The following is a 21,935-nucleotide window of genomic DNA, read 5'->3' as shown; positions in this document are numbered from 1 at the left end:
AAGCGTGGCTCTGGTCATGCTGTATCCTAGTGCCCTATGACCCTCTTCATCCCTGCGGCTCATGATTCCCTCAACATATGCTCCAGCAGAACTAACCTATCAATTCTTGCAAATAAATGCCTTGCACTTTTCCAGTGCTGTGCCTTTTCTTGGAGTGACCTCTCTCTCCCTCTAGTTTGCATTCCCATTTACATCCTGCCTTGTTTTTGAGGATTCATGTTACGTTTTTAAGCTCTTCTGGATGCTAATCTCTTTAGTTTCAGGAGCCATGTCTTCCTCAACTTTTATAGCCACCACCCAATGCCAAACCAAGAGCCTTTCATATAGCAGATGTTCATATAGCAGATGTTCGATAAATGTGTATTGAATTGAATTAAATCAGTACCTGCAGGAACACTTTGACAAATCCAATTAGAGAAAATTATTGTTCTAAAACTGTGGCCTAATCACTATAAGTTTCCTATAGTTTACCTTCTAATCAGTAGAAGTGTTTTGTTTTGTTTTGTTTTGTTATAGTCTTTATAGGAATTTGGACAACTCATTGTTCCCACCCAGACTGTGCCTCGGAAATAATTTTTAGAACAAAGGATTACCTTAACTATAAAATGTTTTAGCTGTTTTTGCCTTAGTGTTTTTTCTTTAAATCATTGCTTTTTTTTCATTTTTTTACTATTAATAACTTTATTTTTTTAGAACAGTTTTAAATTCACAAAAAAGTTTAGATGGTACAAAGTTCCCATATTACTCCTACCCCCTGAACACGGTTATCCCTATTATAAGCATTATGCATTAGTATGCATATATGTTACACTTAATAAACCAGTATTGATACATTTTAGTAAGTTTATTCAGATTTCCTTAGTTTTTACTTACCTAAAGTCCTTTTTCAGTATCAAGATCCCATCTTGTTACATTTAGTTATTTCATTACCATATCTGCTTAGGCTTCTGTTGTCTGTGACAGTGTCTCAGACTTACCTTCTTTTTAATGAAGTTGGCAGTTTTGAGGAATACTGATTAGGAATATCATAGAATTCCTGTCTACTGGAATTTATCTGATGTTCTTGTCATGATTAGACCAAGGTCATGGATTTGGAGGAGAAAGATCACAGAGGTCACATGTGACTTTTATCACTTCATATCAAGGGTATGTACTACCAGTGTGACTTAAGACTGTTGACACTGACCTTGATCATCTGGCTGAGGTAATGCTTGTCAGGTTTCTCTACTGTAATGTAATCCCCCCCTTCCATCCTGTACTCTTTGGAAGGAAGCCAGTGCACACAGCCTGCACTTAAGGAGTAGGGAGTTATGTTCCTTTAGGGTAGAGTATTTACATAATTTATTTGAAATTATTCTGCAGGAATTTATCTCTTCTCCATTTATTGATTTATTCGGTCATTTATTTGTATCGGTATAGGTTCATGGATATTTATTTAGTACTTCGGATTATAATCCACTATTTCATTTTGCTGCTTAAATTGTTCCACCTTCAACCATTGGAAGCTCTTTCCATTGGCTCCTGTACGCCTGTGGCTGACCTACCCCCCACCAAGCACTTCTTTACTTTCTGACACTACAAGATGTTCCAGGCTTACCTCATGTATTTCCTGTTCTAGTCCTGGAATCACCCGTTCCTCCTAGAAGCCTTGATTCCCTTTATTAAAAACTGATACTAGAACCAAGATTTGGGCACTAGGTGTGCTCATTGCTACTAGTGAGTCAGTTCTTTTAGGCCCTCTCAACTGACAGAGCAAGGAAATATATATTGTGTATATTAACCCATTATGTGCACATATCTACAAATATTTCTATATATATCCATCTGTGTCTACATTAAATAAAAGTTTATCCTGATATCTCCAACTCTGATTCATTACCACATGGATCCTTCTAGCCCCTTCTTCCTTACCTGTCAATTTCCACTCCAACAGCGGGAAACCTGGCTGTCACAATCTGCCAATTCTTGCTTAGTTGTTCATTTCCAGTACACATGTAGAGCAGGATCAGAATGGTTAACCAGTATACCTATGGGAAACAACTTTATCAGTCAAAGTACGGTGCTTACAAGCTGCTTCTTTTACCTTTAATCTTAGGGGACTCCATTTATTTCCAGAGTTACTTGGGTCAACCTTTTTCCATCTCCCACTCACGTTTTTAAAATACATTTGTGGGGCACCTGGGTGGCTCAGTAAGCCACCAACTTCAGCTCAGGTCATGATTTCACAGTTTGTAGGTTTCAGCCCGCATCAGGCTTTCTGGTGACAGCTCGGAGCATGGAACCTGCTTTGGATTCTGTGTCTCACTCTCTGCTCCTCCCCTGCCCATGCTCTGTATCTCTCTCTCTCTCTCTCTCTCTCTCTCTCTCTCTCTCTCTCTCTTCACAGTCTACATTCTTTCCTTAGATCCTCCAACCTCCTAAATGATTTTTTTTAATTTGCATACATCAAAGTTCACTCTTCATGCTATAAAGTTCTGTGACATAGCTGAACAAATTTTTTCATTTTCCTCTAATAGCAATTATAATAAAATTGTTTCTGGCACATTCTGTATATAAAGTGAACCCAATGCTAAAGTTATTTTGTCAATTTTAAAAAGACAAAATTCAACATTAGGTATTCAGGACAATTTAAGCATGGTAATAATTCTTCTCATAGCTGACTGTTCATCACTTCACAAAAGAGGTATATTTGGATAATAAACTTGAATGAAATGTTTACTGGGGTTATTAAACAAAGCCTTTGTGGACTTATAAAACATTCACTGGATCTCACCTGCATGCCAGGCACAGTGCTTGGCACTGAAGATACCAACATTACTGAGATATGATAACTGCAGGACCCTGCATTGAGTGCATGGTTAGAAGTGAACAGGGTATACTGTGGAAGCAGAATGGAGAGCCACCTACTGAACCATCCCAGTGGGGCTGAGGTGGGGTTTGAGAGTGCCTGAACTGCAGTGTAAAGGATGGAATACCTAGAGGGAGGCAGGGAATGTAAGGGAACCATTCATGGACAGAAGATAGACTAAAGTTGCCCAAGGGTGTTGGTAGCATGATGTGTGCAGGAAACTGCTAGAAATCATATGTTGTTAGAGTTAGAAATAGAAGGTAGGTTTCGTTGAAACCATGAGGCTAGAGAAATACACAAGGACCAGATACAGGAAGGCTTGTAAGCCACAGGTTTATCTTATGGTTAATTGGGAACTCTTATAAATTGAAAGCAGAAGAGTGACATGGTCAGGGGAGCAGAGAAGGATGGACTGGAGGGTCAGTCATAGTAGACAGACCAGAGGCCAAACGCTCAAAGTATCAAAGAGCAATCATTGTACTTGAGAGCTAAGAAATGACTTGAGTTTCCTTGAGATGCTTGAAGTCAAGTATAGAGAGCAACAGTTTGAAGAGTTGTAGTATGTGGAGGAAGGCACTCACTATGCCTTTTTTGTTTTGTTTTGTTTTTTGGTTTTTATTATTTTGTTTTTTTTTTTTTTACTCTATAATCCATTTTTATTTCCTCCTATGCTATGGATCATTTTTTAATATGAAATTTATTATCAAATTGGCTTCCATACAATAACCAGTGCTCATCCCAATAGATGCCCTCCTCAATGCCCATCACCCACTTTCCCCTCCCTCCCACCCCCCATCAACCCTCAGTTTATTCTCAGTTTTTTTGTTTTTTTTTTTTTAATTTTTTTTCAACGTTTATTTATTTTTGGGACAGAGAGAGACAGAGCATGAACGGGGGAGGGGCAGAGAGAGAGGGAGACACAGAATCGGAAACAGGCTCCAGGCTCTGAGCCATCAGCCCAGAGCCCGACGCGGGGCTCGAACTCCCGGACCGCGAGATCGTGACCTGGCTAAAGTCGGACGCTTAACCGACTGCGCCACCCAGGCGCCCCTATTCTCAGTTTTTAAGAGTCTCTTATGGTTTCCCTCCTTCCCTCTCTGTAACTTTTTTTTCCCCTTCCCCTCCCCCATGAGAGATTTCTCCCCCATGAGAGATTTCTCCCCCTGAGAAATCTGAAAGTTTCTCAGGATCTACATAAGAGTGAAAACATATGGTATCTGTCTTTCTCTGTATGGCTTATTTCACTTAGCATAACACTTTCCAGTTCCATCCACATTGCTACAAAAGGCCATATTTCATTCTTTCTCATTGCCAAGTAGTATTCCATTGTGTATATAAACCACAATTTCTTTATCCATTCATCAGGATGGACATTTAGGCTCTTTCCATAATTTGCCTATTGTTGAAAGCGCTGCTATAAACATCAGCGTACAAGTGCCCCTATGCCTCAGCACTCCTATATCCTTTGGGTAAATTCCTAGCAGTGCTATTGCTGGGTCATAGGGTAGATCTGTTTTTAATTTTTTGTGGAACCTCCACACTGTTTTCCAGAGCGGCTGAACCAGTTTACATTCCCCCCAACAGTGCAAGAGGGTTCCCATTTCTCCACATCCTCGCCAGCATCTATAGTCTCCTGATTTGTTCATTTTAGCCACTCTGACTGGCGTGAGGTGATATCTGAGTGTGGTTTTGATTTTATTTCCCTGATGAGGAGCAACATTGAGCATCTTTTCATGTGCCTGTTGGCCATCTGTATGTCTTCTTTAGAGAAGTGTCTATTCATGTCTTCTGATCATTTCTTCACTGGATTATTTGTTTTTCAGGTGTGGAGTTTGGTGAGTTCTCTATAGATTTTGGATACTAGCCCTTTGTCCGATATGTCATTTGCAAATATCTTTTCCCATTCCATCGGTTGCCTTTTAGTTTTGTTGATTGTTTCCTTTGCAGTGCAGAAGCTTTTTATCTTGATGAGGTCCCAATAGTTCATTTCTGCTTTTAATTCCCTTGCCTTTAGAGATGTGTCAAGTAAGAAATTGCTGCGGTCACTATGCCTTTTAAAAAGAATTCTGGGGGGCGCCTGGGTGGCGCAGTCGGTTAAGCGTCCGACTTCAGCCAGGTCACGATCTCACGGTCCGTGAGTTCGAGCCCCGCGTCAGGCTCTGGGCTGATGGCTCGGAGCCTGGAGCCTGTTTCCGATTCTGTGTCTCCCTCTCTCTCTCTGCCCCTCCCCCGTTCATGCTTTGTCTCTCTCTGTCCCAAAAATAAATAAACGTTGAAAAAAAAATTTTTTTTTAAGAATTCTGGGGCATCTGGCTGGCTCAGTTGCAATAGCATGCAACCCTTGATCTCAAGGTTGTGAGCTCAAGCCCTACACTGGGTGTAGAGATTACTTAAATAAATAAACTCAAAAATTAAAAAAAAAAAAAAAGAATTCCGTAGAAAAGTCATTCAGAACATGCAGAAGTTTGTAGGAATTTTCCATAATCAAAAGCCGCTATTGATAACAGAAAAATTAATGGTGTGGTCAATTAAAACAAGGTATCCAGAATGTACAAAAGATTCAGAATATAACAGACCAATCCTTAGACAACCTTAATCTTACTAAGAGAAATTGCTCACCATTCTAGATAAAACTGGCCAAGGGAGAAATACAGATTATTATCTTTTATTCAATATAAGGAATATTACTAGTAGAAGTAATATTTTTAAAAACTCAAAACAGCCTGAACTGTTCACCATAAAAGTTTATCAGAGATGAAGCAGTTCTGATTCATAAAAATTTAAGTATAAAAATTAACCCAGAAAAAAGATAATCTCACTAAAAATATGCAGGAGGTAAAACTGAAGTGGCTAACACTCTACACTGTAAAACTTGCTACTGACTAAAACTTGGCAGATGAACCAAACCTTCTTAATACAATTTACACCTTTAAAACTAATACAAACAAATTGGACTTGGTAGAAGTAGTGACCACAGAAGCCTTTGAAAGATGACAGGGATAAACATCTTGATTGGCTGATTAAATCTTTGTCATAAAATTTACATAGGGAAGAATTGGAACCTATGATGATAATTTTAGTAAAACAATACTGAAAATAAATAAATTGAGGAAGGTTTTAGCTGAGATATATGGGAAATTAATCAAGGAACTGTCTTAATGGAATTAGCTCTAGAAAATACCTTTCTTATGAAAATTTCACTCATATTGACATGTTTCTGATGAAACTGGGGGGAATCAAACATCATCAGGGTGAAAAAAATAAGTGGGGCCGAAATATCTTTGATCTTCTCACTCCCATGAACTTTAATGGTGAAAGGAAACTCAGTTGGACAGTGTCAGCCTGGCGGTGGTCACCATCGGTGTACCTACACTTCTGACAGTGGCCAAGGATGTCTGAGTGACAAAGAAGGAAAGTGCCTCCCTTCCCAGAAGGCTTTAGCTTTTGATAAATGCTCCATTTATGGACTTATTTGTATCACACCGTCTTGTCCCAAACAAGAATGTAAGTCAGCTAAATATATATACATATATATATGTGTGTGTGTGTGTATATATATATATATATACACACACACACACACACGTACATATACATATATAAATATATATAAAATATATAAATATATAATATAATATATTATATGTATTATATATGTAATATATAAATATATAATATATAAATATATAATATATTATATATAATAATATATAATATATAAATATTATTATATATAAATATATATAATATATAAATATATATATTTAGCTGCCTTACATTCCATATATATGCCACATACACACACACACACACAAGGTAAAATAAAATTTCAAATAAATGAGTGAAGATATCATAGTTTTGAGAACTATTCTGATTTGCCAGTCTAGCAATATGTCAGGCATTCATTGCAGCAGTTTCTTATTCCATGTCTCTGGATCGCTATAAATGGCTCCTTTCTGAGAATGAAATATTGCTTCTTTTTCTTCCCAAATACATCAGTTCTAACTCATCTTTAGATTCATTCAATCCACTGTTCCAGTTTAGTAGTTTTGAAGTAAGCATCTTGCTATGCACTTTTCTTTGGTCTGGACTCCCTTTCCCATTTTATCACCTCTTTGTTTGGATCCTTAATATATGCTTTCTCTGTCCCAGAGATGTCATAAGTCTGTCATGTTTCTTCTTTCTTGAATTGAGTATTTCATCAAGTACTTGGACTTTGATAGGATCCAAGAGACCAGAAATATCTTTTTCAAATACATAAGAAACAGTTAAGAGGGAAAAAAAATAGTAAAAGATACAATTAATATATTTCATGAGAGAAGCCTTGATACCTTTTTTATTTTTGATAAACCCACTTTAAAAAAGAGGCAGCTGCTGATACAGGGTATCAATGAGGATCGCATGGAAACTAAAATCCTGTAGACAAATCACATCACCTACCTGGTGTCAGGAAAACCTGACGTTTTCCCTTGATGTTGTGGTCTGTGTTACGGGGCACATAGAAAACGTGAGTCTCTGCTCTCGGGGTGTATGTGAAGGTCCTGTTACCTTCTCCGTTAGATATTAAACACAAGAACAAGAAACAAACTAAAAATAGATATACCACAGTGTGGAGTAATTACAGAGGTTTTAAAAAGTGCTGCATATTTTTAAACAGCCTGCCTAATGGATGTCCTAGTAAGCCAGAATGCCCTTAATTGATATTTCTTCTCCATAAATAGTGTAAAACCCATTTATCAAATGAATGTATGTTGCACTCCTACTCTGTGCCCAGCTCTATGCTAGGTATACAGTAATGAACAGAGACAAGACTGCCCTCATAAGCATATGTTCTAATGAGACAGGCGGAGAAAGTTCCAAGAGACTCAAAAAGAGAAAGAATCATAAATTGTGATAAGAACCAATAAGACAAAGGATGAAGAGAAAGAAAAAAGAGGGGTTGGTGAGATAAAACCTAGGTGGTAAGAGAAGGCATCTCAAGGAAAGTATCACTTAAGATGAAATATTGCTACTTAAGAGAGGCAACCAGCCAAGAGCCAGAGTGGGAGAGAGTTTTCCAGCAGAGGCAACAGCATGAGCAAAGCGCAGGTCAGGGTGCCTGCTGGTCAGAGAAGGAGTAGAGGAGGCTTGGAGGCCTTGCAGAGCCTGCGAGGGGCTCTGACATCGACGGCAGTGTTTTTTTCATTGGACAGTCTGAAGCTTGCTCTCTAGGACTGCTGCATGAAGAATAGGTTGAGAGAGGATGCTGCAGAAGCAGGACACCTGTTCAGGCATCAGCACCACATTAAAAATTAAATACAACGTACTTAAGGCCACTGACTGTATGTACCCTTAGAAATGGTTAAAATGGGTGAATTTTAAGTTGCATATATTTTACCCCAATTTGAAAAATTAACATAAACAGGAAACAGGCATTCCCTAAGCACACATTGCTGTTAATACCATTCCTTCCCATCTCAGACCAACAGGAGCCCCCGGGAGCACCGAGCAGTACAATGTGGGAATGGTCGGCACGCACGGGCTGGAGACTTCTCACGCAGACACTTTCGGCAGCAGTATTTCAAGAGAAGGAACCTTGATGATAAGAGAGGTAAGTTGGTATAAAAACTGTGAAGAGGAAGTGCTTCCTTAAGTGGTATTTATATCAGAGCTTTCGCAGAGAATGCTGGCAGCGTGTATTTTCAGCATAGTGAATGGGGGTGGGCAGCCAGAAGAAACACGCGCTTCTAAATGGCTGAGTGATTTCAGTTGTCCACCGCCTTCTTTCCTGTATCCTTCTAAGCTTCCGCAGTGTGACTTAATTACATTAGTCCGAATTCTTCAGTAGGAGCTATGCAAATCAGAGAATAGAATTTGAGCTTGAGGATATAAAACTGGCATACCCAGATGTTTCCTACGGCAGCGAAACGGGAATGCATGGCCTCACTCAGTAGCATCTGAGGCCTTGTTATGCCTCTTTTCCCCATGGCTTTATCCTTGTGGATTGTATGTATAGAAAATGGTTAGAAGTTCCAAGAAACGGTGATATCATCTTATCTGATTAAACCAACATTAAAAGGCTATTGAGCTATTTTTATTTAAAAAAAAAAAAAAGAAATATGCAGATCTACTTAAAAACGTACCTATTGGGGCGCCTGGGTGGCGCAGTCGGTTAAGCGTCCGACTTCAGCCAGGTCACGATCTCGCGGTCCGTGAGTTCGAGCCCCGCGTCAGGCTCTGGGCTGATGGCTCAGAGCCTGGAGCCTGTTTCCGATTCTGTGTCTCCCTCTCTCTCTGCCCCTCCCCCGTTCATGCTCTGTCTCTCTCTGTCCCAAAAATAAATAAACGTTGGAAAAAAAAATTAAAAAAAAAAACAAAAAAAAACGTACCTATTGCTTTGGGTGATTTTGGTTTTTTGTCTGTATTTTTATTTTTTTAAGCTCATTTACTTATTTCGAGAGAGAGACAGAGAAAGCGAGTGGGGGAGGGGCAGAGAGGGGGAGAGAGAGAATCCCAGGCAAGCTCCACATTCAGCGTGGAGCCCGACGTAGGGCTCAGACTCACAAACCATGAGATCATGGCCTGAGCCGAAACCAAGTCAGACCCTTAACCGACTGAGCCACCCAGGTACTCCTGATTTTGTGTGTTTAAACTCGAGGAACATCACTTCATTTGAGTGGGAGGCATGTGCTCGCTTCACATGCACTTCCTCACTGCATCTGTGCCAGCCAGAAAGGCCTTGACAAATCAGAATTTGTCTTCTCTTCTTTCACACTTCATCATCACCATGTAAATTTGACAAGTCTCTGCTTGGAAGGAAAACAATAGCTGGTAACATTGGGCAAGAATTACTTGATGTCCCCCCCTGGGTCTGTGTTATCCTCTATAAAATTTTGTAAATAATAGCGTATGACTCATAAGATGACCCAAACAACACGAATGTGAACTGTGTGAATCCACTTATATGTGGGTTTTTTTCAACACAGTCCAATACTATAAATCTATTTTCTCCTCCTTATGATTTTCTTAATAACATTTTCTTTTCTCTAGCTTACTTTATTATAAAAACATAGTGTATAATACATATACAAAATATGTGTGAATCGACTGTTTATGGTATTGATAAGGCTTCCAGTCAACAGTGGGCTATTAGTAGTTAAGCTTTTGGGGAGTAAGAAGTTCTACTCAGATTTTCAACTGCACTGGGGGACCATGCCCCTAACCCCTATGTGTTCAAGGGTCAACTGTAATTTATTTCATTTCACTCTCCTTTTACTTGTTATCCCTTCCTACTCTTGCCTCTGAAACAATGCATATCGTCTGTCATTCTACAGCCAGGATAGTTTGGGAAACCATAATAGCAGGCTTTGCTCTCCCAGGAAAGAAAGGAAGTGTAGTTTTGAGATGAATAAGGCCTTTGAAGTAATAATTGGCAGAAGGTCAGTAACTGGAAAAGTAGTTCACAAAGCAACTTGCTAGAATTTCATGATATGGCCCTGCCGAATCTTTGAAGTAGGCTTTGAAGAGCCCTATCCTGTAAGCCTGAAATAAGAAATGGACTTGGCCGCACAAGCTGACATTGTGTAGTGCTGGTATATAAATCTCCCAGTGTGGTGAATGGATAATTCTGATGGCGGTATAGAAGGCTGCTGTCATTCTAACTTGCTGCTTGGAAAACCTGAGGGGAAATGTTTTGAGTGAGTGACTCTCTGACTCTGCTTTCTAATGCAGTTTATAATTTGCTAGAGTCGTTATGACAAAGTCAGTACCTTGAAGAAGATATTGGGAGGCGCATTTTCAGTTCAGTTGCCAGACATATCCAAATGGCTCTGTGTTATTTAAAGCACCCCAGTATTCTGTGACCACAGCCAGTCACTTTGAAAATAGCACTCACCAGTGTCTTCTATGAATTTGATATAATGAGGGCCCCAAAACCTTTTTGTCCCTCAGTTTCTAAATGCCACCTTTCCCAAAGGTGGGCTTTTAACATAACAACCTTGAGTTGGAATCATTAAAAGTACAGGTATCACAAAGGCAAATGCAAATAAAAGTATGCCCCTGACAAAAAAATAAGAAAATAAAATGAAAACTCATAATAGAGCTTAGTTTATAGGGTGCTATAGTTCAGTTCCCCAAGATGAACATCAAAGAGAACTCACTCAAGACAGCATTCTCATGGGAGTGGACAAGATGGTTCTAGAGGAAAATACTGGCTCTACTGCCCACAGTCCTGCCAAGACACACAAATTTGCCCTATCAATGCACACCCTGGCCCTCTGGTTCTACCTCCCCCTAACCTATGGTCCCAGAGGACCTTTCCCTACTCTAGTTCTAGAACAAACCACACCAGCTGTCATCTAGCACATCGTCTATAGGGACCCATCTGTCAGAAGAGCTATTCTCCCTTCCCAACTTCCCCTGTTGCCCATTCTTCACCCAGCAGATTCCCGTGGGTCTGATTCAGCCTTCCTTTACTCCTTGAAGCCTCTCTTGGGACTCCATGGGCCTCTGTCCATAGCACCTTTCCTACTGACCAGCTGGTAATGGGAAGTGATAGGAAAAAGAATCCGCTTAAAACAGGCGTCCACTCCAGCTCCAATCAGCTACGGCCGAGAGCAGAGCCACCTATCACGGCAGCAGCCCAGAGCACCTGGGCTCTCCCAACAGACAGCCCCTGATTTCAGCACTTACAACCTGTGTCACTCGGAGCAAGTCAGCTGTATTCTCTGCACTGCAGTTTTTCCATGTGTAAAGTGAGGATAATGGGAGCTAGCCTGTGGTGCTATTTGAAGGACTGGGGGGAATACCATACCTAAAGGTTGGGCACCGTCCCAGGCACAAGTTGTTACTCAGGGAAATCTTAGTGCCCACCCCCATGGGAACGGTGAGGGCGTGAAGACTGTAGAAATTGTTGGGCTCTGTTACAGAGGTCCTAGAGGGCCAGGCTGTTGTTCATTTATCTCTGTATTCCTAGCAAAGTGCCTGGCACACAGAAGGTATTTAATTCAAAGGAGCTGGTTGAATGGACAAAAGGCCGATGACTCAGAGTGGGGAGATTCAGGGGTCGGTCACCACTGGATTCCTTCAAGCTTCTCACTGTCTGGGCCGTTTCCCTCGTTAGCCTCTTCAGGTCTTTGATAACCAGTGCGTCTGCCTCAGCTTTTGGCTCGAGGCAGAATGCTGGGGATAGAATAGAGAGCCCATAAAACTGTAAAGAGGCCATGTGTGATTTATGCTACTGGGAGATTGGGGGGAAATGTTAAAAAGCCTTTCAGTATTTGAACAGAACTTAGAAGAAAGGAAAAGCTGCCCAGTGCACATAAAATAGGAGACAGTGAGATAAATTAGGACTGAACCCTGTAAATGTCATTGAGAAGACAAAATGTTCGATCCTGAGAACAGGCACTAGTACAAGCTGTGGATGCATGAAGACTGTGTGGACAAAATGAATCCAGAAAATGCCCCTCTCCTGGGCAGCTTGCAGGCCAGGAGCATGTTGCCAAGAAATAGAGGGAACCGCAGCTTTACAGTTATTTCTTAAGCTCCCCGGTAACATCCGTTACATGCACCCCTTCAGGAACTTGGGAATCTGTTTCATCTACCCCCAAAATTGCCTCCTTTCACTTCTAGCCAGAAGCAGGTGCAGAGTGGTCATTGTAAGACAAGGACAGGCTCTGGAAGGGGGAAGCCAGGCCAGTGAGCCCAAGCCAGCCAGCCCCAGGGAAGGCAGGGAGTATGTCTACCTGCCTTGATCCTGGCCAATCCCTCCATGTTCAACAAAATGCCTCACACTTAGTAGTCACTCAGGAATGCTGGGTAAATGGATGAAAGAAAGAAAAGGCAAAGAAGGGAATCATTGCTTCATCAGATCTGCTCTAAGAAACCTCAGTGAGCTAGTCGCATAAATGTTAAATCAGAAAGCACAATACTGCCCAGGCCTGCAGTGTGGCTACTGGCTTTTAGGAAGCAGAACTGTCTTTTAATCCTGTATTTCTTCCCTGGGATCTTTGTGAGGAGGCTTTGTTTCGCAGAGCAGTGGTTTCCAAACTTGTTAGGTCATACAATCCTATCAGTAGTAAAAATTTGAGAGCATGCCACTTAATGGCAGTGTATTTATTTATAACTCATGCATTTGTCCTACTTCTCATATTATATATATTACAAAATACCTTGAAAAGACATTAAAAAGGGATGCTATACAAAATAGTTCAAATACTGTTATTGACTATTCCTTGTTAGTCATGACGACTTCCGTTTTTTACTGCAAGGCACCATACTTGCTTGTAAGAGATTCAGTATTCAGATTCAGTAGCAGACACACACCTGTAGCTTCAAATAATCTGTGGTTTATTTCAGTACATTTTTTTTGTAACTCCTGTCCGATCTGGTGAGTTAATCATTGTTTTGACCTCATGACTGACAAAGAGCCCTATGATCTGGGCAGATGGCATCTCTGCGTTTTCTTGGCGTACATGGTATGTGGGTTATTAGTATTATCTCATCCCAGCCTCTGTGTTTCAGCAGTATTTTAGGTCATGTATGTGTCTTCGGGGTTCGCATCATTGTAACCTGGTAATATACCTGCAAATCCAGTCAACGGTGCACCCACAGGCACACACACACACAAATAGTGCAGGGGAGAACTGTGCAAATGCAGACCTCAGGAGCTCAGCCCCTCCGCCTGCCTTCCCATGGGAACTCCCACTTCCTGTGTGACCCTGACTGCCCTCATGCAGAAGCAAAAGGCCGCAGGGTCAGTCCATATACTAAGCGTGAACAAAGTTTAACTTCTTTTTTATTTTCTTAGTAAAATATAAATGTAAGTGTTATCTTCCGCACACCCCAGCAGGTCCGTTTGGGGACTGTGCCTGTGCTGTGTGAGGGGTGACACCACTCGGTGGCCTTCACCCTCCCTCTCTAATCCCTCTCTGATGCTCCCCATGTGTTGTGCCCCCTCAGACGTCTGGAGAGAAGAAGCGGTCTGGCCACAGTGACAGCAATGGCTTTGCCGGCCACATCAACCTCCCAGACCTGGTGCAGCAGAGCCATTCCCCGGCCGGGACACCAACCGAGGGCCTGGGACGCGTCTCCACCCATCCGCAGGAGATGGAGTCCGGGACTGAGGTAGGTGCTGGGCAACAGGCGTGACAGCTCTGTTCTCCTGGGGGTGCGGTGTCAAAACCCTGCTGTCTTCAGGAATAGGGCTTTGTAAGCTCCCTGAGATGTGTTGGTTCGGTTGCTATATAACTATTTACACAAATACTTTAATGGACGAAAATCATGGAAGCTGAGGGGTAAAAAGATCTGATACCATCTGGCCCAATGCCTATTTTTACAAATGACAGTACTGAGGCTCAGAGAGGTTAAGTGACTTGCCCATGGCACACAGCTAGCTGGTGACAGATCTAGGACTAGAACTTGGATTTCCTATCTCCCAGGCCAGTGAGAGAAACTTTAGCCTATAGAGATCCCAAGGCCAACGGTTGAGGTTCATGTTTATATTGATTTAGTCAAACTAGGTTTGACTTAAAATGAGGTTGAAATTCTTTGTTAAATGAAAGATAAAAATCCATAGATAGATAGGCTCTCATCCATCTTCCTAAACTCCAAATTGTGTGGGAAAGGGAGAAATGGGATATTTAGCTTGCCTGTATAGAAACAGTCCCTGGAGACAGCCTGAATAAATACAGTCTGTTAGGCAGTGCTCATAGGTGTAGTTATCCAAGCCCGACCAGTGGATGAGTTCATGGGGCTTGGTCATGTTTCATGAATCACACGGAGGCCCTGAAGGAAATCATGAAGCATATGCCCTGGTGTTTTTGATGCTGTCCACACATTAACTTTTTATGATACACCCTTTGGATTCTACCTCAAGGGAAAAAACAGAGGTGCCTTGGGAGGCCGCATATCCTCTTGTGGCTTCCCACAGTGTGGTCAGGTTTCCTCTGCCTGAACATGTCTAACGGAACCTAGAAGAACCCCATGGGATTGGACTCCGGTTCAAATTCTGCTGCTGCTCCAGCTCTAAGTGGGAATGTTAGTACCTGCCCCACCTCCTTCGCAGACTTCTTCTAAAGATCAAAGGAGAGAATGTATGTGAAAGCTCTTCATTTGGAAGGAGTCTTACCTTGTAGAGGGTGAAATCATTTTAATTTCATAAGGTGGAAGGAAAATCAATTGGATCTTTGCGGTTTCCTCCGTACGTGTTTAGGGGTCCTGAGATGTTTTTATTTTTAAATGGAAACCTGAAAATAAAGCTAGAAAGTGAAAACTCAGTTAAAGACATTTGTCTGAAAGGAGATATTCTGATATTGAATGCAGGTCTGTTTGTGATATTAAGAGGACTTGAGCATAGTAGAAGGAATAGAGATGACAGACAAGATGAGGAAGTGGTTATTGTACCTTCTTTGGCAGAGCTGAAATATGGAATTTCACCAGGTGAAGCCCTGATATTTAGTTTGCTGTTCCCTAGTCGAGTCTGCCTTCATGTCTTTATTGAGATTTATTTTTTTTTTCAACATTTATTTATTTTTTGGGACAGAGAGAGACAGAGCATGAACGGGGGAGGGGCAGAGAGAGAGGGAGACACAGAATCCGAAACAGGCTCCAGGCTCTGAGCCATCAGCCCAGAGCCCGACGCGGGGCTCGAACTCCCGGACCGCGAGATCGTGACCTGGCTGAAGTCGGACGCTTAACCGACTGCGCCACCCAGGCGCCCCGAGATTTATTTTTTAAGCAAGCCCTCTGTGCATTGCCTGCAAATCTAGTATCTTCATGAAGTCCCTAAATAAGGCATGAAAATAGGAGTATCCTTTTAAAGCGACCATTCTGGGAGGGAAAAATATTCAATCCTTGGATGAAATTGTCCCTGAATTAAAGATTTTAAGGCTTCTTGAGCCGACACCAAGCCACCTGCATCACCAGGTCAGCTTACAAGGGCCCAAAGGCTCCAAGAGGGAGATTTTGGTGGACCGGATGTTCAGGATGAAATGCTGCTATGTGGGCATGCTTACTTAGTTTATTGTGTCAGCTTTTCTTAAGACCATTTGGTCAATATGCGATTGTTTGTACTTCAAGGGAGAGATAAGCTCTGTCATCACGGTCATCTTACCATGTGGTCCAAAATATAATTTGCCCCCAGCAACTCTTGCAATCTGACAATTAATGGAGCCCTGCAAAGGCAGAATGGCCAGTGAGTAGCCAGCACCGGGAGAAGCTGGAGAGAGAGGCACACCTTGACTCCAAGGGTCAGAGTGTGAGCAAGCTAAATAGATTGAAGAATCTGTAACCATTCTAAAGCCCAAGCAAAGTATTCTTGGCATTGTTCATTCCTGTAGTACTTATCTGTTCTTCTTAATCCTCTTGCCTTTCCATTAGTATGGCATGGGGAGCAGCACGAAGGCCTCCTTCACCCCCTTTGTGGACCCCAGAGTTTACCAGACATCTCCCACCGATGAAGATGAAGAGGATGAAGAATCATCAGCCGCGGGTAAGCGAAACTGCCCAGATGTTTTAGAAACAGCTTCGTTTTCCTTCCTGGTGTGACGTGATAAAGAAATGAATTATTGGTTTAGTACTTAAGCCATTTCCTGCTTAGGCCCTGTCTTAAAGGGAGGTTGGTTTTTTTGTTTGTTTGTTTTGTTTTGTTTTTATCATTATTATTTTTGTAGGATTTCTAAAACAAATATCTTTGTCTCCCATTTTTTTTTTCATCTCTTCTATTTTGCTTCTGGTAGGAACCCAGAGGTATCCAGGGGCCCTGGGAAAAGCTGTTCCTCAGAGATCTCCAAACTTACCACATACTTCTCAAAAGCAATTTCTGGGTACAATGCTGTGCACGCAGTAGACACTTAATCAGTGCGCGTTGGGTTGTGTTGAGCTCTAGGTGTGTGCTTCCTACCGCACAGATCTGGCTGATTTAGAGGAGAGCCTTGCTTTCTGGACTTATGCAGCTCACTAATCATCAGGGGAGGCTTAGGCTAGTCTGTCAGTTGATGATATGGAATTTTAAAAAGTAAATCTTTCCTGCCGTGTTCTATGAGATGGGGGTGGTGTGTATGTATTCTCTAAACTACCCAAGTAGTATCTTTAAGTCTGTTTTACTAATGGTTATCCTGCTTCTGTGAATGACTTATACTGTAGTCTACTAAAAAAAAAAAAAAGTATAAAATGTACATAGTTTCAGAGTTTCTGTGCCTTTCCCATAATGCACACTAAACGAGGAGAAATCATAGTGTTTTGAAGCCCCTTCTCCGTACCTCCACTGGTTGTTTTTTAAGATGCCACTGACTTCTCTGATTCTCTTTCTCAAAGCTCTGTTTACTAGCGAACTTCTTAGGCAAGAACAGGCCAAACTCAACGAAGCAAGAAAGATTTCAGTGGTAAATGTAAACCCAACCAACATTCGACCTCACAGCGACACACCAGAAATCAGAAAATACAAGAAACGATTCAATTCAGAAATACTTTGTGCAGCTCTCTGGGGTAAGTTCTTCTTTTTACCACTCGTTAACACATCGACCCTCAAACATTAAAAACCTCTGGAGCTTACTATCCGAAGAGCAATGGTTGAATCAGGGGTCTCGAGTCCTGACTTGAGACCATCTTGGCCTCAGGAGAAATCAAGAGCAATTTTACATGTAGCAAGAACTGATAGGGCCGCCTGGGTGACCCAGTTGGTTAAGCGTCAGACTCTTGATTTCGACTCAAGTCATGATCTCACAGTTTGTGGGATCGATCCGCATGTGAGGCTCTGCTTGGGATTCTCTCTCTCTCTCTCTCTCTCTCTCTCTCTCTCTCTCTGTTCCTCTCCCACTCTCGTGCTTGCACACACACACTCTCTCTCAAAATAAATAAACATGGAAAAAAAAGCTGATAACCTAATGCCCAAGATAACAAGATCAGATTCAGAAATGACCTTGACACATAATAGTGATAGCTAAAGTCGGCTGCTGAACCAGCTACCGTGTACCACACACTATTTGCCCAGCACTGTGTGATGTGTCCCCCATTCTGCCTTGTATGATCTATGCAATACCCTGCAAGGGGAATTAGATATGACCCCTATTCACAGTGGACAAAACAGCCTAGAATGTTTTAGTGAATTGCTGAAGGCTAGTAGTAGCAAGAGAAAACTGGAAAAGGACAACAGATGATGAACCTTCCCTTTTAGTTCAAAACATCAACCTACGGTTCTTATAAAAAATGGTGCACGGGTTTTAGCTGACCTCAAACTCAGTATAGTTGGGATGAAATTCTGTCAAAGTCCTGGTCTGTGTTACTGCAACCATCACATACGGATGAAGGAAGGACATGACCCATCTGTATCCATCTAAAATACTAGGCCTAGTTTGGGGCACCACAATCTTATAAGGACAAAAGCATTTGAGATGTTTGGGGAAGTAGATGAAGCCTGGAAACCATTTCATGGGAGATGTGATAGAGGGAATAAGGCACTGTCCTCTGGAAAAGAGAAGACAAGATGACCATGTTTGATATTGAATAATTTGTGGACAGAATAGACATGTATGTTACTCAAAAAAATACATGTACAAAAAGCAAGAGAAGTCACAGAGTTACCTATTTGTGAATATAGTTCAGTACACAGTGGACCCTCAGTGTGTTGGTGTGTGTGTGTGTGTGTGTGTGTGTGTGTGTGTGTGTGTGTGGTGTGGTGTGTTACAGGGGCAGGTGGGAGTTACTTTGTCTACTGATGAATTTTTAGGATGCCAACTATCCAGACAAGACCACTCACCTGCTAGAGCTTTTCTAATAGGGATGATTGCATGGGAGACAGGCTGGGCTAGGTTTAGATACCTGAGTGGTCCCTTACAGCCAATCTTTCTGCAACTCTCAGGCTCTTAACACCTCACTTGCATTGGTTTGTCATTTCCCTGACAGACAGCAGAACCTTGAGGGCATGAGACGTTCGTAAGCTTTTGTGTGAGAAGGAGGAAGGGCTTTTCTTCCAGTGGGGTATGGAAATGGGGCCCTCTGCTGTATGGTGAAGGTGGGCAGGCTAGAGATCACTGCGTGGACAGGGGCGGGGCTGCACCTTGGAGAAGTCTTGAGGTGGGATTTATAGAAAGAGCCCAGAAAGGGATGGGTGTTACAGGAAAGGAATAAAGGTAATGATGCTAGTGTCGCAGCTGTGCCCAGAGCATCTCTTAAGAAGAACTCTATACTAGGTAGTAAATGGCCAGATGTAATGAATGCTGCTACCACTTTATGAAAGAGAAGTAATTTCATTGCCAGAGGGGCAGTGATTTAATTACTGTGGCAGGGCTTCCACTTCTTCACTCCCTCCTGGGGTACCTACTTGCCCATTAGTTTTTATTAACAAGGCACAGTTTCTTAGGTTTTACAGGGACCCCAGATGTTAAAGCAATAAAAAGTCAGTCTTGGGGTGCTTCTTATATTTGCAGGTGTAAACCTCCTGGTGGGAACGGAAAATGGCCTGATGCTTTTGGACCGAAGCGGGCAAGGCAAAGTCTATAATCTGATCAACCGGAGGCGATTTCAGCAGATGGACGTGCTAGAAGGGCTGAATGTCCTGGTGACGATATCAGGTATGTTACTGGGATGTCACCGGAATGACCAAGTCCTCTGAGTCTGCACAGGTAGGAAAGGCCATCCCCTCGGTTCTGAAAAAAACAGCAAGCTCTGCCCTTCCCAGCTAACAGTGACATAAGAAATTATAGCAGGATAGCCAGAGAGATCACTCAGGTTTTGTAACTCCGGAGATACTGACCTCCAAAGGGAAGCCTCACACCTCTGCACGATCTCTGAATCAAGGAGAAGTACCACAAAGGCTGTATGTTTATAGGCCTTTAACCTCTGCCAGGGCTCAGCAAGGATCTTTTGAAGATGTCTGAGCTCCAGTCATTGCTACCTACTCTCAGGTGGAGAATATCAAAATGTAGGCTTCTCAGGGTGGGAAATTTTATAAGCAGAAATGTCTCTGGTCTCTTTTCTCTCAAGAACTGTTCTAGCTTATATTCCACTGATGCCAGCAAATGCAGCTGGCCCATTGGGTGATTGAGTCTGCAAAGAGATTCAGATGTGGGAATCATTCCTGCTACACTCTGCAGCTTTCTGGTTCCCAAAAAGAACTCAAAAAAATAAAAAAAGCCTACACAGAAGTGAAGTTAAAAATGTAACAAGTTAACCTTTTGACAAGGTTAAAAATGTAACCTCAAGGAGCCTGTATTTATTGAAAGCTCCTTCTGATGATCTTTGAAGAAGTTTAATCAATATCCCTTTTCCCCTGCCTTCCCATCCCACCCAGTATGAAACCACTGCACCTCTGTGCATTAGAACCACTTGAATGGATGGGCGAAGCCCAGACCAGTGGGGTCAGAATGCCTGGGAGAAGGGCCCAGGTATCAATAGCTTTCATAGTTCCTAAGTTGTTTCTAATGCGCCGCGAAGTTTCAGAACCAGGGCTCTATACTCAGCCATCATTTCACAAAGAGAAGACACAGGGCTACTGGGTTCAACCTTGAATAAAGTTTAACTCTTGAGCTGTATTTCCATTTTGAAAAACTACCTTCACTTGATGCTACAATTCCCTCTTTCTTTTGCCATTCCACAAAAGTTTCATCTCTTTTTATTCTCTCCAAATAAGAGTTAACTGAGTAAATTGTTCTTGTATTATCATTCGAGTTTAATTCAATGTAGTCTTTTGTTCTTGCTAATGGCTTTCTTGACTGCTACACCCGGCAAATCAAATTTAAAACCGTACAACTGTCACTCACCTACCGAAAGTGGAAATGATACCAGAAAGTTCACATTCTGGCTTCATTATGCTGTTAGTGACGTATCCCCGTTCTTAAAAAACGTAACCGTCTCCTCTTATCATGAAGTGTAGATGGGGAAAGTGGAAAACGAAAATAGGAGCAAATGATTCTTGACCTGCCCTCCGATCTGCATTGGCACAGAAAGGAGGAAGCACTGGCCTTTCTGCCCATCCTAGCTGTTGGGATCAATTCTGGGCCTCTGTCTATAAAAAGGAATAGCAACTGCACAGTGACTTCCTTCATTTATGAATGCACTCTCCTGTCAAATCCAGTGTGTAATGCTTCAATACATTTTCTTCTTCTGGAATTCCTGGGCAGCTTAGTCTGTTAAGCGTCTGGCTCTTAATTTCGGCTCCGGTCGTGAATTCAAGGTTCATGAGATCGAACCCAGAATTGAGCTCTGTGCTGATATCACAGAGTCTGCTTGGGATTCTCTCTCTCCCTCTCTCTCTCTCTCTATCTCTCTCTCTTTCTGCCCCTCCCCTACTCATGCACACAGGCTCGCTCGCTCTCTCTCTCAAAATAAATAAATACACTTAAAAAATAAAAATAATAGATAAATAAATTTTGGGGGCGCCTGGGTGGCTCAGTAGGTTGAGCAGTAGACTTAGGCTCAGGTCATGACCTCACAGTTCGTGAATTTGAGCCCTGCGTCGGGCTCACTGCTTTCATCATGGAGCCTGCTTCTGCTCCTCTGCCTGCCTCTCTCTCTGCCCCTCCCCCAATTCTCTTTCTTAAAAATAAATATTTTTCTAAAAAGTTAAAAAAATAAATAAATGTTCTTCTTCGTATATATATCACATCTGTAAAATATAAAACATCTTTTGATGCCTAAGAGAAATCAAGGGAAAATAAGTACCCAAGAAGTAGAGCCCACAGGCCTAAATGTCTGATCACTTAGGAAGAGCCTCCCCAAGGCACGTGTTCTTAGCTGGTAATCAGATGATCTCATAGGGTATATTAAATTTTGCTCCTTGTGTACCCCTCAACATTTTTAAGATGTTTTCTTATCACAGAATTCCTTACCCCAGGAGCACTTTACCAACGGGAATGTTGTATTTTCCAAGTACACATCTCATTCTCTCCTATTTTTGTTTAGTAAGTGATCTCAGAATCATAAACGTGTCCAGGGTTATCTTGTGAGCCCAGGTCGCCTTCATTAATTGTTTCTCTTGTCTCTGTATACAATTCTTTTGTTGTTGTTGTTAGGTAAAATAAAACTACCACCAGCTGTCATCTTTAAAGTAATAGAGGAGGCGAATAAGAAGCTCTCCGTTAACATATGTTGTTAGGTTAGAAGGTGAGGGAAA

At 41.9% G+C, this 21,935-nt stretch overlaps 1 protein-coding gene across 8 annotated transcripts in view; it reads left to right on the top strand.

The window, feature by feature from the left end:
* The window catches only part of TNIK (TRAF2 and NCK interacting kinase), a 405,908-nt gene that overhangs the window by 366,200 nt on the left and 17,773 nt on the right, over positions 1-21,935 (top strand). For 4 of the 8 annotated variants that reach the window (XM_086674716.1, XM_086674709.1, XM_086674712.1 and 1 more), the window contains 6 exons: positions 8,309-8,438; positions 13,787-13,951; positions 16,205-16,316; positions 16,564-16,650; positions 17,141-17,311; positions 19,252-19,395. In XM_086674716.1, coding sequence (XP_086530842.1) covers positions 8,309-8,438; positions 13,787-13,951; positions 16,205-16,316; positions 16,564-16,650; positions 17,141-17,311; positions 19,252-19,395 — 809 coding nt within the window. The remainder of the gene's footprint in view (positions 1-8,308; positions 8,439-13,786; positions 13,952-16,204; positions 16,317-16,563; positions 16,651-17,140; positions 17,312-19,251; positions 19,396-21,935) is intronic. The other 4 variants (XM_086674711.1, XM_086674715.1, XM_086674714.1 and 1 more) reach the window with 1 other exon arrangement.

Source organism: Puma concolor, chromosome C2 (genome assembly GCF_028749965.1).
Source record: "Puma concolor isolate L17-30 chromosome C2, mPumCon1.1.hap2, whole genome shotgun sequence".
Classification (NCBI taxonomy): domain Eukaryota; kingdom Metazoa; phylum Chordata; class Mammalia; order Carnivora; family Felidae; genus Puma; species Puma concolor.
This window is presented reverse-complemented; position numbering and strand designations above follow the sequence as displayed.